General features: G+C 38.0%; 1 protein-coding gene across 4 annotated transcripts in view; it reads right to left on the reverse strand.

The window, feature by feature from the left end:
* TMED8 (transmembrane p24 trafficking protein family member 8) overlaps nt 1–19,092 on the reverse strand; it is a 33,125-nt gene that overhangs the window by 10,222 nt on the left and 3,811 nt on the right. The window contains exons 2-4 of one of the 4 annotated variants that reach the window (XM_049113332.1): nt 8,036–8,152; nt 4,149–4,230; nt 1,019–1,148 (exon numbers count right to left, since the gene is read on the reverse strand). In XM_049113332.1, the coding sequence (XP_048969289.1) occupies nt 1,019–1,141 (123 nt within the window). In that variant the 5' untranslated portion in view covers nt 1,142–1,148; nt 4,149–4,230; nt 8,036–8,152. Of the gene's footprint in view, nt 1–1,018; nt 1,151–4,148; nt 4,231–8,035; nt 8,153–19,092 lie in introns of those variants that run through there. The other 3 variants (XM_025442557.3, XM_035720111.2, XM_025442558.1) reach the window with 3 other exon arrangements.

Genomic DNA, 19,092 nt, shown 5'->3' on the forward strand with positions numbered 1-19,092 from the left:
TGGGACCCGATCCAGGGACTCCAGGATCACATCCTGGGCCCAAGGCAGGCACTCAACCACTGAGCCACCCGGACATCCCTCTTATGGGTTTCACATCAGACTCCTTGGATCAATGTTCCTGTTTCTTGTTTTAATGCCATAATTTCACGCTCCTTCTCCAAGCAGTCGGTAGGCAACACAAGACATTATACCCACTGCCCACACAGGATTGCACACTACTGAGATGGCTGTCCAGTTATGAGACCAGAATTATATTTGCAAGAAAGAAAACTTTTAATTACTCCCAGACTATATCTTCATACCATCTCTGTCTGGAGAATAAGTCCTTCAGTTCTTTACCTGCATTGCTTTATGAGGTAAATGAGACTTTGGCTAACCTGCTTAAGTGAGTCTTTCCTTTTCCAGAGGGCTAAACAAAGGATTTAGTTTGCAACATATTAGCAGCCTAGCATTAGTAAAGTCACTAGGTCTTAGCTTCAATTTCCTCATCTGTAAACGGAACATAACGGTGCCTATCTCACAGGTTTGTTCTCAGAAGTAAATGGAGTATGATGCATAAAAATGCTTTGTAAACTATAAAGCATGATGCAAATGTAATTATAATGTTTGCACTGTCTTTACTGGCACTAATACTGTTTGATATTATAATAGATGTGTTAATAATGATACAAACAACCTATTCCTCCGTGGGAGGGAGACAGACCACTGCTATCTCTACCACTTCTACAGAAACTTTATCATAAATATGGAGGAGTTCCTGTGGTAACAAAGAAACTGAAGCTAAAACATAATCCCATGAATCAAGGCTCCAAACATCCAGAGGACATGTGAGCGTTCATTTCAACACTTCATTTTTTAAATAGCTGCTAGTTCAGTGATGGGTCCTGAGGGCGATGCACATGACCATTCTTCAAATAATCAAAACCGAGATGCCCCAAGGCTTTCTAGTTCTATATGCATCTAAATCCTGGTGCCACAAACTGCTCCTTCTGAAGAGACAATGACAATGCCACCCTACCTTGTTGAGGGCCGGGGCCTGGTCTGTAGGCAGCAATTCCTGTTCTACCAAGGCCTGAGCCTCCAAGGCACCAGCTGTTTTCCGCAGATCTTCTGGGGCATCCTCACTCACTGGAGACACCATCTGTGGCCTCTCAGAGGAAGAGAGTATGTCAATTCAAGGACTCTTAAAAAGCACAGTAGTAGTCTTGGAAAAACTTAGAAATAAAGCACAACCTTCAAGTGACACCTCCCAACCTCTGCTTTCCTCTGGCATCTAGGTTTACTGTCCCTTAGGCCTCACCTAAGCCAGAAATTAATCACCAAAACAAAGGGAGTGTACACAGATTCGCAAGGCAGGCCCTCTCTGCTCATCCCAGGAGCAGCTTCTCAGCGTTTCCACTTCATGCCATCCTCCAAATCGCCCTGGGGTTTTATTACCCAGTTCACTGGGTAATAAAAGGTCAACGCTTTGTTTCCTTTTTTAAGCACACTAATCTATTATCCCAAGGACTTAAAACATAAGTATTTGAATAATTACTTTCAAAGAAGCAGGGGAATAATGCTCTTTCCTTTCCCCTGACTTCCAGAGAGACCAGAAAGTGAGTTAGGTGTCAGGGCGGCAGTATCATACCCCAGGGCTCTTGGAAATCTATGGCCAACACAATCTGTGAAATGGATTCTTTAGAGCAGCAGTTATCAGAGTATGGTGTTTCGTTTAGACCACACCAACAGAGTGAATTCAGACCACATTCTGGTGACTACAGACTTGTGGTTTACATTTGCAGAGCAGATTATTGTTTTCTCCCCCTACACAGTAACAAGGTAGAGACATTCAAGTTTCCTTGCGATCCTGTTTGTGGAGGGTTTTTTTTTTTTCCTGTTTATCTTTTTACTGAAAGTTTAAGTTTTTGGTGTCCTAGCTCCATGATGGGGCAGGGGGAGGGGGTCTCTTATTAGACTCTCTACCTTGGGCATTTCTTCCTTTCTTGGTAGTTCATAAAATAACAGTGCATCTTAGAGTTGATGGCAACTTAAGAGTCTATGAAATATGATGTATACTTGCTTTCTGTCTGCCCCCTAGAATAAAAACTCCATGATACCAGGGACTTGGATTGTTTGTTCATCTGTGGTATCTTCATTGCCTAGAACACTGCCAGTTAAGTAGCAAGCAGGCTCTTAACAAATACTTGAATGAATAAATAGTAGATAGCCCCAAAATATTTGAATAAATACATGAATAAGTTAATTTTTGTTTGAGAGCAAAAACGGAGTACTGGCATGTGAGAATACAGCAGTGATTCTGACCATTAGCCTGACCTTACTGTGTATGGCATCTGAAATCATTTCTTTGCCTTTTGCAGGCTATTTTGCACAAAAACAATTCTAAACAGGACATGCAATAGCCACATAAATTTAATATTCACATTAGCACTTTATGCTCTGAAGAATCAATGAAGGGTATTTTGGGAAAGATAAGTTGCAAATTGCTTAACGCCAATGATAAACCACGTAAAGGAAAAACTCCCAGTGTAAGCCTTCTGGTGTATGCTCCCGTGGTAGGGAGGGCATCCCAAGAGAGGGAAGAGTCTGGCCAGCCCAGCTAGCCTCACTGGAAAAGAGAGAGAGTAGTGCACTTCCGGTTCTAACATATACAAAACATAAACCCTACACTTCAGGCATCATCTGGGCTGGATTTCTTTCTTTACACACCAGATATTAGAAACAAAGCTTTAAAATTAAATCTCCTTTTTTTCTAAGAATGTTGTACATTCTTCGCTCAAAAACTTTATTTACCCTTAGGAGGAAAAATTAGCTCTGTGCCAAAAGCCATCTTCCAAATATCCTTCAAATCACCATGTACAGAAAAAGGGTGATGGTAGGAAGAGGGAAAGGAGCTTCCCTCCTGGGATTTGATAAGAACAGGAATTGTCTCAAATCATCAAAGCCTTGGGGAGGCCTTGTCTTCTAAAAAGACTGTTACATAAATAACCTAGTAGCTCTAAGCATAAAACTCAAAACCCTTCTAATGCGACTTATGGGAATAAGCTTTAGAGTAGAAAAAACCTAGAGCTTTATGAACTTGGGAAATTTTTCAATTCACTGTTTTGTATTCCTTATTGTAAAAAAAAAAAAAAAAAAAACCTGTTTCAGTAGGGCTGCTATGAGGATGACATGATAGAATACATTTTAACACCTAGTACAATATTGAGCAAATAGAAATATTCTGTAAAAAGTAACTATTATCATTATTATGGAGAAAAATTCAATAAAGTATGGTTATGTATCACCAATTATATTATTATTATATTAATCATTGTCTTCCATCATCTGAATTCTGGGGTTTTGAAAAAAGTTTTATTTCATATATAAAAGTAAGAAGAAAAAACTTCTACTTAAGAAATAACAGATCTGGGGGTGCCTGGCTGGCTCAGTTGTAGAACTTGAGACTTAATCTCAGGGTTGTGAGTTCAAGCCCACATAGGGCAGAGAATTCACTTAAAAAGTAGATAATTTTTTTAAAAAAGAAATAACAGATTGTTTAAATATCTTGACATTCCTCTCCACCCCTAGCAATCAATTTTGTGTGGGGCATGGAGCCAACACTGGTTCTAGTGGACAGTATCATGCCACAAACAGATCAGTTGGACTATAATATCCATTAGCTCTCCTGTATCTTCAAAATACAGCTTTTCATTAATTATTCCATTAATGTTTCATGTTTCTACTTATTCCAGAGCTCAGTACAACTCTTTCCTGTCTGCTATATGCACTCTGGTATCAATGACAGTAGGTAGATGAAATGGATGGAGCAGGAAACTAAGAATAAAACTAAACACACATTCTCTTGCAAGTCCACCTGGGATCCATGTCTAATGTATGAACATTTCAACCTGGGTTCCAGGAGAAGACAAATGAAGATGCTATACTACTTGTTACAGTTTTGTTCTCTGAGAGTAAAGAATATTTCATAACCTGAAATAGATTTGACGTTGCCCCTAACCACACCCAAGGATTGACAAATGAATGACCAAATCATCCATACTCTTCACTCCAACTTGCCCTCCCCCTTAAAGCAGATGTTCATGCCTTTCATCACTTCCTTATCTCAGAAGATAAACAACAAGGAGCCAAGCAGTTGCTGTTCCTACCTGTAAGGTGAGGAATGGGGTTCTGGATCAGAAGCAGAAGCCACTAGAGAGGTGACCTTGGTGTTTTCTAGATCTTCATTCTCTAGAAAATCATGGAAAGAAAAATTCAATATTTGAGAGGGAACACAATCATAATTATCTTATAGCTTAAAAAAAAATTGGCAGTTTCAACCAACTGTCTCTTTCCAAAAATATTCTGGGCATCCACTTCTGAGAGTCCCAGTGCATAAATTATTCAAGTCCTCACAGTCAAGTACTCAGACCATCATAACCCATTCATGAAAAAATATGTTCCTTTCCAAAACAAGTCCCTACAAAATTCATTCTAATTTAAGAATCACATTTCTCAGGAAGCATATGGTTAAATTTGGCAAAATGTAGAGGGAAGAGTGAGATTTAGGATGAAATGAACTAGAATTCAGTGTCGAAGGATGGAGTGCCACCTCTATATTCAGGAAGTTCACATCAGTGTAGCCAGGGGAAAGGATCTTTGTAATTTCTTTTACTTGCTCATTCACCAGTGACTTACTGGTTAGGTAGCTACAAGGAGTATACACGTACATGTATATACAGTATACATGGCATAAAGAGAGCCATGTCCTCAGGCTCACAGCAGGCCTATAGCTGGTATTACTGCCATTGTGCAGGTAAGGACACTAAGGCACAGAGACAAGATTCAAACCCAGACAATCATGCTCCTAACCTTAGGTGCTACTGTTTTATGGTTTATTGACCTAGCCTTTCTTTGACCACTCAGAAAAGCATATGGTTCTGTGTATTTAGATAATCCCTGGTTTAACCTCCTCTAGTGAAGTCCACAAGAAACTGAAGCCCAAAGTCCACTTCCCACTACAAAATACAGCTTAAATGAAGTAAACCTCAAATACTGCAAATGTCAGAGTTTGGTAGCTCCATAAAAGTGCAAACGATAGGCAAATATTGGTGATCCAACTTAAATCTAGTCTCACTTTTTTTTTATATGTGAAAATATCTATTTTTCTTTTTATCAGCTCACACTCTTCTAGGTAGAAAGATCTTAGAGCTTATGCCACCCAATTTTCCTCCTGGGAAAAAACAGAAAAAATTAGTCTCTGTCCTCAGTTCCTGGCACAGAATTATGAAAATCCTGATGATTTCCTAAGTGAAAAGACTACTAGGAGTATGTTTTGTTCTAACACTTGGTCTTTGACTCTGGTTCCTGACACAGACTTCCTAAATACCCGGACCTTCCCTGGTGATAGCAGTGTCTTTTGTTCCAAAGTGACTCTGGGTGGGCTCCTGGATGGGGGTTGCTCACAAGAAAGGCCAAGGCGTGATCAGATGCTTGGAATTATCAACCCCACCCCTCATTCTCCAGAGAGGGGAGAGGAGCTACAACGAAGTTAATAATTGATCATACCGATATGATAAACTTCCATAAAAATTCCCAAAGTACAGTGTTTGGAGAGTTCTAGGTTGGTTAACACATTCACATACTGGGAGGGTGACACACCCCAACCTCAATGAGACAGAAGCTCCTGCGCTCAGGACCCTCCCAGACCCTGCCCACTGTAGCTCTTCATCTGACTTTTCATCTGTATCCTTGCTCATATCCTTTCATAAACTGGTAAATGTTAGTATTTCCTTGAGTTCTCTGAGCCACTTTAGCAAACCATCAAATCCAAGGAGGAGGAGATCATGGGAACCTTCAATTTATAGGCAAGTCAGACAGCAGTTGTGGGTAACCTGGGACCTCCTACTTGAGACTGGCATCTGAAAGAGGCCCTTTTAAAAAAAAGAAAAAAGAAGAAGAAGAAAGAAAGAAGAAAGAAAGAAAGAAAGAAAGAAAGAAAGAAAGAAAGAAAGAAAGAAAGAAAGAAAGAAAAAGAGGCCCTTTTCACCAAGAGATGAGAATACAATGTTCTTCCCTATTTTGACCTAAGTAAAATTGGCTTCCTAATAACCTCTGCTCTTCTAATCCTTCGATCCTTTGCCACAATAGCCTTTCAAACATTTACAGCCTGGTATTACATTTCCTGAAAGTTCCTCCTCAGGCTAAGCATCTCAGTTCTCTCAATCATCCCTCAGGTGACCTCTGACCATACCGGCCTCCTTTGGTTGTTCCTCTTTGTTCCATGTGGTTTGTTTTTTAAAGATTTTATCCATTTATTTGAGAGAGAGAAAGAGATAACGACAGAGAGAGAACATGAGCTGGGGAGGAGAGGGAGAAGCAGATTCCCCACAGAGCAAGGAACCTGACTCAGGACTTGATCTCAGGACCCCCAGATCATGACCCAAGCTGAAAGCAGACACAACCAAGTGAGCCACCCAGGAGCCCCTCTTTGTTCCATCTGAAGTAAGGGGCTAAAATGGACAACTTTCTCAGATGTGTTATAATCCACCCAGAGTACACTGAGACTATAAACTCTTAATAAGGACGCAATATTTCTTGATTTTTTTGTTACCTTATATTCTTTTTTCATAAGTTTTTAAATTCCAGTTAGTTAACATATAGTGTTATATTAGTTTCAGGTGTACAATATAGTGAATAACCACTTTCATACATCACCCAGTGGGCATCACGACAAGTGTACCTCTTAATCCCTATCACTGATTTAGCCCACCTACCCCACCCACTTCCCCTCTGGCAACCATCTGTTTGTTCTCTCTATAGTTAAGAGTCTGTTTCTTGGTTTGGGCGCTAGATTTTTTTTTAAGATTTTAAAAATTTATTCATGAGAGACACAGAGAGAGAGAGAGAGAGAGAAAGAGAGAGAGAGAGACAGGCAGAGGGAGAAGCAGGCTCCATGCAGGGAGCCTGATGTGGGACTGGATCCCGGGAACCCAGGATCAATCACGCCCTGGGCTGAAGGCAGGCGCTAAACCGCTGAGCCACCCAGGGATCCCTGGCACTAGATTTTTTTTAACTGCAGATTTACCCCGTTAGCCTAAATAAGTCAATCATGATCTCCAGGGCATATAAAAATAAACTTATTCCGAGTTCAGTCTCACTATGCTCTATTTTTGAAACAGACTAACAGACTTTTGGAAAATAATTGACTTTTTAACTTTAATGAAGGACTTTACATGTCTATATTATTTATTTCAAATTAACTTTTTGAGGGACACCTGGGTGGCTCAGTGATTGAGCATCTGCCTTCAGCTCAGGTTGTGATCCTAGCATCCTGGGATCGAGTCCTGCATCGGTCTCCACACAGGGAGCCTGCTTCTCCCTCTGCCTATGTCTTTGCCTCTCTCTCTCTCTCTCTCTCTCTCTCTGTCTCTCATGAATAAATAAAATCTTAAAAAAAAAAAAAAAACTCCTACAACTCAATAGCAAAACAATCCAATAACCCAATTTAGAAATGGACTTGGGGCAGCTCAGGTGTCTCAGTGGTTTAGCACCGCCTTCAGCCCAGGGTGTGATCCTGGAGACCTGGGATTGGGTCCTGCGTTGGGCTCCCTGCGTGGGGCCTGCTTCTCCCTCTGCCTGTGTCTCTGCCTCTCTCTCTCTCTCTGTGTCTCTCATGAATAAATAAATAAAATCTTTAAAAAATAAAATAAAAATGGACTTAAGACTGGAATATATTTTTCTCTGAAGAAGACATCCAAATGGTCAACAAGTATATGAAAAGATGCTCAACATTAATAATCATCAGGAAATGCAAACCAAAACCACAAAAATGAGATATCACCTCACATTGCTAGGATGGCTATTGTCAAAACCACAGACAAGTATGCAAAAGATGTGTAGAATTGGAACGTTTACACTTACATGAGAATGCAAAAAGGTGTAGCCACTATGGAAAACAGTACAAAGATTCCTCAAAAAATTAAAAATAGAAATACCATATCATCTACCAATCCCATTTCTAGATATTCATTCAAAAGAATTTAAATAGGGACACCTGGGTCAGCAGTTAAGCATCTGCCTCTGGCTCAGGGCATGATCCCGGTCCAGGATCGGGCTCCCTGCATGGAGCCTGCTTCTTCCTCTGCTTCTGTCTCTGTCTCTCTTTCTGTGTCTATCATGAATAAATAAAATCTTTTTTAAAAAAAGAATTTAAATCAAGATCTCAGAGATATTAGCACTCCGGTGTTTCAGTACAGCACTAATCATAATAGCCAAGATGCAATAACAACCTAACTGTCCATTGACAGATGAATGGATAAAGAAAATGTTGGTAATACATACAATGGAATATTATAATATTTTTAAGAGAAGGAAATCCTGCAACATGTGGTAACATGGATAAATCTTGAGAACATTACACTAAGTGAAATAAGCCAGTCACAGAAAGACAAATATTGCACAATTCCACTTATATGAGGTATCTAAAATAATGAAACTCATAAAATCAGAGAGTAGAATGATGTTTGTCAGGGTATCTAAAATAAAGAAACTCATAAAATCAGAGAGTAGATTGATGTTTGTCAGGGCCTGCGGGGAAAGGGAAATGAGGAGTTGCTAATCAATGGGTATAAAGTCTAAATTATATAGGATGAATAAATTCCAGAGATCTGCCATATAATATTATCCCAATAATTAACAATACTGTATTATACACACAAAAAAATTAAAGGAAATATTTAGAAGCACTTCACAGAAATAAAAAGAATAAACATTAATAATAAAATGAACAAATAAAACACCATGGCTGTTCAATGCTTGCAGAGCCTGAGCCAAGAGACACAAGTCCCATCAATTTAACTCAATACCTAACAAACTCCTAACAAGTGCCTGGCCCAACACTATGTACTGAAGATGAAGCACTGAAGCAGACACAATTCTGGCCCTCATGAAGCTTTCAGTCTAGCAGGGAAGACTGCAAAGGGCCTTTATCCCACAGATGATCACAAATTTTAAGCTTAGGGGCACCTGGGTGGCTCAGTGGTTGAGTGTCTGCCTTTGGCTCAAGTCATGATCCCGAGGTCCTGGGATCAAGACCTGCATGAGGCTTCTCACAGGAGCTTCTCCCTCTGCCTCTCTCTGTGTCTCCCGTGAATAAACAAATAAAATATTTTTTTAAAGATTAAGCTTAAATTTAAGCTAGGAAATGACATGGTCAAATTTGTATTTTTGGGTAGGATTCTATAGCAGCTGATGGTAAGATGGAGCTTACCAGACCAGATAAGGGGCCTTGGCAAAGTCCACATGAGAGACAATGAGGACCTAATAGTGATTCCTGAGACAGCGTAGACAGGACTCAGTTAGAAAATCATTAGGTAGTCAAATTTGTTTTTAGGATGTCCATGCTGGCCATGCTTATCTTCTTACTAAATGTTCACAAACCATCTGTAACAAATTCCAGAACTTTGCTGAGAAGCTGCATCAAGTTTAATGATCTACAGATTCTGGATTCTAATCTCTTTTCCCCTATGGATAACTGCTATATATAGGTTCATTTCTAGTCCCTCACAGTACTCAAAGATAGCACACAATTTCATCTGCAGGCTCTTTCAGGACCCTGGATGTAGTAGTTATCTGTCAATCTTTTGGCTTTCAAATACTGAACCTCCTCCTGGAGGGGAATGACTTTGTAAACAGTACACAGCGGAAGTCAGAATGGAAGATCCTTCTTTTTCCCAGCCCGGGCAAATTAGGGACAAGGCACATGACCTAAAATATTCCCACCAAGAATTTGAAATAGCAGTTGCACAAAGGAAAAAGAGAATTCACCTAGTGGCAGTCAAACAACCCTAACCAAATTGTTCTTGCTGCTTAGCCTTTCCACCAACCTACTCCTCAGCCTTCCAACAATGTGGTGAATATCAGCAAACCTATATTCTTCTAATAATCTGTTTTTTGCTTAAGGCAGCCAAACTTAGTTTCTATTGCTTGTAACCCAGAACTCTGACCAGAATAACTGGATAGAATTTGCTTGGATCCAAAAATCTGAACTTTAAGTAGTTAGACATCCTATCCTCATTCTGATCATCTTTATTATTACAGCAAAGATTTAGTGATCCTTAGTATATGCCAATTATTTTCTGAGCATTTTGTAGGTATCATCTTTCTGGATCTTCACTGAATTGCAAAACCACTGAAGTTGATACTACCATTATTTCCTTTTTATCATTCTAAAAATTGAGGCCCAAGATGAACAGCAAATAGGAATAAAAGGGATATGAGTTCAGGCAGTCCAAGTCCAAAGCTAGCACTCTTATTAACTGTATTACACTGACTCTTTAAATCTTTATTGTGAAATATAATGTACATAAAGTACACAAAACTGTGCAGCTCAATAAATTACCACAAAGCATATACCTACATAAAATGCTACCTAGGCCAAGAAATAGATCATTTCTAGCACTTTACAAGCTCCACTTATGACACTCCCAATCATTACCTGCTCCTTTCCTCCATAACCATTGTCCTTACGGAATAATTTCCTTCCTTTTCTTTATAGTTGGGCCACCTAAATATGCATTCCTAAATAGTGTTACTTCATCCTGCCTGAACTCTATATAAAGAGAAATAATGCAGACTAGCTTCTTTTACTCAACATTATGTTTGAAAGATTCAACTATGTTGTTGTGGGTAAGTTTGTTCATTTTCATTGCTGTATAATATTCCATGAATATACCATAATTTATCAATATGCCATTAATGAAATTTGGGTTCTTTCTTGTTTAAGGCTCTTATGGATAATGCTGCTATGGATATTTTTGTTCATGTCTCTTGATACACATGTGCATGCATTTATTTTGTATATAAACCTAGGAATGGAATGGTTGAATCATAAAAATCTGAATGATAAACTTTAGTGGCCAATGCCAAAGTATTTTCCAAAGGGGTTGTACTGAATATGCACTACTGCTGGTATTGAGGAACATTCCTATTACTCTGTACCCTCTCCAATACTTGGCCATATTAATAGCTTTTATTTGGGCCATTCTGATTGGTGTATGCTCATTTATTTGTGTACCACTGATGACTTCTGTTTCTTGGCCATTTATAAATCCTCTTTTATAAAATGCCTGTTCAAGTCTCTTGCCTACTTTGCTGTGTCCTTTTTTTTTTTTTTTTTTTTAATCATATGACCCTATATTACTTTCCTTTGTAGTTCCAGCTAGCTGGGTATTCCACTGTACTACTATTGATGTCATCTATGATGTCATAGATGGTTCCCCAACAGATGGTGCCCCATCTATGTCCAGCAATGTCAACAAGCTCATCAAAACTGATATTTCCATTGTGCTTAATGTTTTTCTGCTTCTTTCTGTATCTTAGCAGTTCCTTGAGGCCTTTGATAATGAGGGCAGAGGCAGAAAGTACCACATGAATCTGGGCCTGTCATGAATGGCCATTTTCACTGTAATCCTCAGACCTTTCCAATCATCAGTTTGCTTTGGCTATGTATCATCAACCTTTCTGGAAGAAAGATGCAGGACGACAATCTTGGGAGCCAGGGCAGATGTAGCACCAACTTCCCCATTGCTGCACCTCAGATATATGACTTTGATCTCATTGGGGTTAAATTCAAGCAGCATGGTGAAGGCAGCTGATTAAGGACAGCCAAAGAAAGTTGTGCCTTGGCCATCTCCAAGCCATAAGCTGAAAGCCAGATCGTCTTTTTACTACTTATAAGAGTTCCAAATACAAACCTTTGTTTATTACATGTGTTACAAATACCTGCTTCTACTCTGTAATTTACCTTTTCAGTCTTTTTAATAGTGTCCTTTGGTGATCCCAAGTTCTTCATTTTAACGTAGCCAAAGCGTATCACTCTTTTCCTTATTAGCCCTTTGTCTTGAGAGGTCTTCTCCTACACTGAGATCAATATATTCTCCTATACTTTCTTTTAGGAGCTTATTATATATTGCCTTCCACATGTTTGTATGCAATCCAACTAGAATTGATTTTTTGTGTGTATGGTGAGATAAGGATCAAATTTCTCGTCTTTCCCTTCTTTCCTTTCTCTTAGGATATTCAATAGTCCTAGCAACATTTGCCATTCTTTCCTCACAGCTCTACAGTACAATCTTTATTGTAAATCAAATATTTCGTTTCTAGGATTTTATTCTATTCCTAGACCTTATTAGACTATTCTGTAAGAGCTTTAAAATAAATCTTGATACCTAATAGAGCAAATCTTTCCATCTTGTTGTTTTTACTCAAGTATTTTTATATACACTATTTATGGCCTTTCATTCGTCTACATATTTTTTAGAACTAGCTTGTCAAATTTCCATGCAAAAACCCCACCAAAACCCTGCTGGGATTTTTACTGGGATTATTTTACTTATATATCAAGTTGGGGAGAACTGACATCTTTACAATATTGAGTCTTTTGATCTAGGAATATGATCTCTTTCCATTTATTTATTCTTTCATATCTCTCCATAATTATAGGGTCCTGGCCACAGAAATGAGATGACAAAGGGGATGCCATCATTTGGAAAAGGTTGCAATAAGACATGCACACTGTGACTCTGTATGTCTCCCACCTTTGGAAGTGAGCCTATGGCAAATGTGGCTTTCCTACCAAGCAGAAGGGAAAGTATAACTGGAGTGCCAAAACTAAAAGACAAAACACCACTGGGGCTGGTCAAATGAGGCAGCTAAAAATTGTATACTGCAGATTCAACCCTGTATTCCGTGAAGGAACAACACCTAAACCTTACTAAGAAGACAGGTGTTGCAACCCAGTCCTTAAGGATTTCAACAATTAATCATACAATGTATGTTCTGGTTGTCAAAAATAAAAATAAAAAAATAATAATGTATTATAATTTTCCACACAAAGACTTTGCATATATTTTGTGAGATTTATTCTTAGGTATTTGAATTTTCTTTATGGTAAATACTATTTTTATATATTTTTTAACTTCATTGCTGGTACAGGCATACTTCATTTTATTGTGCTTCACTTTATTAATTACACTTTGCAGATATTGCATTTTTGACAAAGTTTGTGGCAACCCTGTGTCAAGCAATTCTATCAGCACCATTTTTCCAAGAGCATTTGCTCATTTTGTGTCTGTGTTACATTTTGATAATTCTTGCAATGTTTCAAATTCTTTCATTATCATTATATTAGTCATGGTGATCTATGATCAGTGATTACACCTCTGCTGAAAGCCCAGATGATGGTTACTATTTTTTAGCAGTATTTTTTAACTTAAGGTATTACACTTTTTTTTTAGACATATTGCTATTGTACATCTAACAGACTACAAGATATCATAACCATCACTTTTATATGTACTGAGAAACCAAAAACTTCACTTGCTTTATTGCAATATTTGCTTTATTGCAGTGATCTGGAACCAAACTCACAATATCTCATATATATATATATGCTTGTATATATAAACACAATTAAATTCTGCCTATTGGCTCTATACCCAGAAATCTGGACAAACTTATTTGTTCTAATAATTTATCTGTAGATTCTTCTGGATTTTCCATGTATAGTAATCATTTGTAAACAAAAGATTTAACAGGATTCCTTTCTAATCTTCATATGTTTTCTTTTTATTGCCTGACGGTATTAGCTAGGACATCCAATAAAATGATGAATAGTTAAGTGATGAAAGTGGGCATTCTTGTCTCATTTCCCATCTCAGGAGGAAAACTTTCAAATCTCACCATTAAGTTTGATACTGCTTATAGGTTTTTTGTAGGTATACTTTATCCAATTAATGAAGTTTTTTCTTTTATCCCTACTTTGCTAAGAGTTTTATTTTTTTTAAGATTTTATTTATTTATTCATGAGAGACACACACACAGAGAGAAGCAGAGACACAGGCAGAGGGAGAAGCAGGCTCCTTGCAGGGAGCCCCACATGGGACTCGATCCCAACCGCTGAGCCACCCGGGCTGCCCCAAGAGTTTTATTTTTTTATTTTTTATTTTTTTAAATTTTATTTATTTATGATAGGCACACAGAGAGAGAGAGGCAGAGACACAGGCAGAGGGAGAAACAGGCTCCATGCACCGGGAGCCCGACGTGGGATTCGATCCCGGGTCTCCAGGATCGCGCCCTGGGACAAAGGCAGGCGCTAAACCGCTGCACCACCCAGGGATCCCCCCCAAGAGTTTTAAATCATAAATGGAGGTTGAATTTTATCAAACACTTTCTCTTCACCTATTAAGCTGATGGTTTTTATCCACTTGCACATTAAAATGGTGATTTACAGACTTTTAAAAGGTATTAAAATGGGGCATCTGGGTAGCTCAGTCGGTAAGGCATCTGCCTTCAGCTCAGGTGATCTCAGGGCCCTGAGATAGAGCCCCATGTCTATCTCCCTGCTCAGTGGGGAGTCTGCTTTTCCCTCTCCCTCTGCCCCTCCCTCCAGCTCATGCTTCCGTGCACTCTCTTTCAAATATATAAATAAATAAAATCTTAAAAATGTTAAAACTCCTTTGCATTCCTGAAAAAACTCAACTTGGTCACATATATTGCTGGATTTAGTCTGCTAACATTTTGTTCATGACCTTTTGCATCTATGGTAATGAGTGAGATGAAATTGTGATTTTCCTTTCATCTGAGATCATTCTGATTCTGCCTGAAGAATTTAGTTATTCTATAAGTGCCAGTCTGCAGGTGGCAAACCCTGTGTCTGACTGCCTGAAAATATTTTTATTTTATCTTCATTCTTAAATACTATTGTCCTGGAAAAAAAATTCTCTATTGGTATTTCTTTCAGTATTCTAAAGATGATCTAGCTTCTATTGCTCTGTGCAGAAGTCAGCTAACAATTACTATTCCTTTCAAGGCACACTCTAATTTTTTCTGGCTGCTTTTTTTCTGTTTTGGCTTTCAAGCAATTTTTTTAAAGATTTTAAAAAAAAGTTTTTTGTTTTTTGTTTTTTTTTTAGAGAGCGAGCAAGAGAATGCACGAGTGGGGGGAAGGGCAGAAGGAGAAGGAGAGAATCTCAAGCAGACTCCCCACTGAGCGCAGAATCTGACATGGGGCTCCATCTCATGACCCTGAGATCATGACGTGAACAGAAAATACAACTCAGACTCTTAACCAACTGAGCCACTCAGGTGCCCCATTTTTATAGCAGTTTTACCTTAATGTGTATCTACTATAGATTTCATTGTACTTCTGCTTGTGATACGTAGGGCTTCTTAAAACTGTGCATTCCGTTAGCTTTGGAAAATTCATAGCTATTATCTCTCTCTCTCTTTTAAAGATTTTATTCATGAGAGACAAAGAGAGAGAGGCAGAGACATAGGCAGAGGGAGAAGTAGGCTCCATGCAGGAGCCCCATGTGGGACTCAATCCTGGGACTCCAGGATCACACCCTGGGCCGAAGGCAGGCACTCAATCACTGAGCCACTCAGGCATCCCATAGCTATTATCTCATCAAACATTGCTTCTGTCCATTCTTGCTCTCCTCACCTTTTAAGACTCCAATTATACAAGTGTTAGACTTTTTCACCATATATTCTATATCTCTTACCTCTTTCCTGAATTTTCCACTGTTGCACTTTTACATATTTCCTTCTAGATACTTTCTTCTGATCAGTTCATTATTCTGTCTTCAGATATAGCAACTTTTTGCTAAACCTATCAACTGAGTTCTAAATTCTCATCTGTATGTTTCAATTATAGAATTTCTATTTGGTTCTATTTTTATAAATTTTAATTATTTGCCAAATATCTCAAACTTGTCTTTTATTTTGAGCATAATAAATATAATTATGTTTTAGTCTGGTGCCCCTTTGGATTGATTTTTACTACCTGTTGTTTCTTTTGATTTTTGTTCACGTTCTCTTCTCAGGCATCTGGTCATTTAGGAAATGTGCCAGAAACTGTTCTCACAAAATTGTAGAAATAATCTGAAGCCTAATCTATATGAGCCTCCAGAGGTTTGCCTCTGCTTTTTCCACATACCTGGGGACATTAGCAGCCTGGGGGCACCTTAACCCAATTTCACGAATTTAAGATTTTTCTGAAGCTGAGTTATAGCCCCTGCAATGGCCTAATTCTAATTTACCCTTACTTTCAGAACATGGCCTTTCATAGTCCCAACCTAGAGTAAAGGGAGTTCACCAGGTTCCCCCCACTTGATTAGTTCTAAACATTAATCTTTGCCTCTCTAATCCAGAAAGGCACATCTGCAGCCTTGAAAAGCCTCTCCACTTACAAATCCAGCATATGCCATCAGATGTGAAAGGAGACCCCAAAATGGACTCTTATCCTTGGGCCTCTATACTTCTGCCTTCACATTGATTATAGTCTAGTAATTCTTCATTATCTGGCTAGCTTTCCAGGATATTCAAGCAAATATTCATATGTTGACAATTATTTCCTAATTGTCCCCAGTGGGAGAACTGATCTGATTACTAGTCTACCATTACTCAAAACAAACCAACATTGCCTCTTTACCTTTTCAATTTGAAAATATCTTACTGAATAAAATAGAAACAAAATAGAAATTTTAAAAATCTGCCTTCTCTCTTGTCATTGGCTAAATGTAACAGCTTATCTAAGTAGTGGTTCTACCCCTTTTGATTTATCCTTAGAAATGAAGTTAGCACAAAAATAATTAAAAAAAAAACAGTAGATTTAAATAATAACATAAAATTGATCCCTAAAGAGATTTACAACCTATATTTCATAAAAAATTCATCTGAGAGAAAAAAGCCCAGAAAGGGTCAGTTCCTGATGAGCAGAAAGGCAAAAGAGATGTACAGACTATCTCTTAAAATATAAACACAGTGAAGAATCTCATGACACATGTATTTTTTCTAAATAGATAATATATTCATAGTTTTCAAAATTCAAAAAGCATAAAAGGATACAGTGAAAACTTCCACTGGTCTAAGTTCCCACCACCCAAAGCAACCAATGTTATTAGGTTTTGTGCAGTCTCCCAGAGATAGTTTATACACATAAATATGTGTGTGCATATATGTTCTTTTTATACAAATAATGAGCATATTAAACATACTTTATTTTTTCCATTTATATCTCAGAGATCTTTCCATAACCATATATGAAAGGTTTTTTTTCTACAGCTGATTAGATTAATATTTCATTGGTTGGATATTCCTAACCAGTTCCCTACTAATGGACATTTATGTCCTTTCTAATCTGTTGCCATTACACACTATGCTATACTAACTTTGTGTCTGTGTCACTAAATAGGCATAAGAATAAATCTATAGAGGATAAATTCCTGGAAGGAATGGATCGATGAGAGCATATACTGTAATTATGATGGATACTGGCAAACTGCCCTCCACAGCATTTGTATTAATTTACACTCCTAACAGCAGTGCATGAAAGTTCCTGTTCCTGCACACCCCTACCAACATACTGAGATATCAAACTGCCCAGTGTATATATGATTTGCAAGTCTCTTATCGAAAATTAAGTTGAGTATTTTTCATATGCTAGAAGCCACTTCTCCTAGCACCTTATCAGCTTAAAGTATGCAAGGGGGAAAAAAGTGAAAAAGAGATAGTGTGCTTGATTTTCAAGGTTAAAGGTATTTGCTAAATTATGTAGGAACTACTGGTAAAACAACTTGTAACTGGATTCAGAGAGGTAGGAAGTAAGAAAAGGAGAAAGAAATTCTTAAGTTTATTTCCAGGGGTATCAAGTGTGGAAGATACAGTCCTGTTGTAGAGAGAGAAAACCGTTACTAACAGTTTGTTATGTTTCCTAAATTTATTCAGTGAAATTTAGACCACTATAAAGAAGAAAAAGTCAGTTTTTCTGTAGATAGTTTTTAATATGTCAGCCAAATATAGACCAATTCAACAAGTATTCCAAGACCAGAGAGACCAGGGTAAGTTTTGCAAATTTAGATGGTATACAGGAAAACATGTTTTTTTTTTTTTAAATGGGTATTTATTTTAACATGTATTAGGAAAAGTTGATACATCAAAATAGTAATAGCACAGATATTATTTAGAATGAAATAAAATGTTTAATGTCAATGTATAGAAAAAATAATAATCAAATAATTTTGGAATGCATTCTCTAACTTGGCAAAAACCATGACATGGTACGTGCATGGCCAGTTTTGGAAATAATGAACAGAGAAAGGAAAATGGAAGCCAAGAATAACTAAATTTATAACTGATAGCCTCTAAAACAAGGTGAAGAGGAAAGAAAAGAAACTTTCCTATAATGATTTATTTTATTTTTGACAATACTTAAAATACAAGTTTTCTATGTTACCAGAATATGGTTTCAGACATTCTAATCATGCTACAGATTTAAGTTTATTGTGTACTTTGTACTTTCTCTACAAAGAGAACCAAAAAAACAGGGTTTTTTCTAAAGCATTTGAATATCAGGTCAGAGTTCTCTAGAACAGGTCTCATAAGACTTCCCCTTCACTAAACAGGCTGCAGAGATAATTAGCCTGGCCTTTTAAATTCAGGGCAGAGGAACCAAAAGCAGGTTATGTGGTTAAAGACTCAAGAGGCTTAAACAAAAAGAAACTGCCTGAGTTTATATTCCTTTTTTTTTTTTTTTAAAGATTTTATTTATTTACTCACGAGAGACAGAGAGAGACAGAGAGAGAGAGAGAGAGGCAGAGGGAGAAGCAGGCTCCATGCAGGGAGCCTGACGTGGGACTCGATCCCAGTACTCCAGGATCAAACCCTGGGCCGAAGGCTGGCCAAACCGCTGAGCCACCCAGACTGCCCCCTGAGTTTATATTCCAACCAAATCCAGAGACTACGTGATCCAATTTCTCATCAGTCCTTATGACTGCAAAAAGACTTACTGCACTGCTCTGAGACCTATATAAGAATCACGACAAGTTCACCTGATCTATTCCAGTCCTTAGCGTCTAAGTGCCTTCATAGCTCTCACAGTCATATACACCAAGCCAAGTTCTAATGCGGACTTCAAGGTCATAACAGACTTTGCCCTTTATTTTCCACAAAGGGCCCTAAGCGTAAAAAAAAAAAAAAAGTCTCTTAAGTGATGCAACATGTTTGCCTCAAGATAGTTTCACTATCTAAAAAGTGATCTCTCTCTCCTCT

Source organism: Canis lupus, chromosome 8 (genome assembly GCF_003254725.2).
Source record: "Canis lupus dingo isolate Sandy chromosome 8, ASM325472v2, whole genome shotgun sequence".
Classification (NCBI taxonomy): domain Eukaryota; kingdom Metazoa; phylum Chordata; class Mammalia; order Carnivora; family Canidae; genus Canis; species Canis lupus.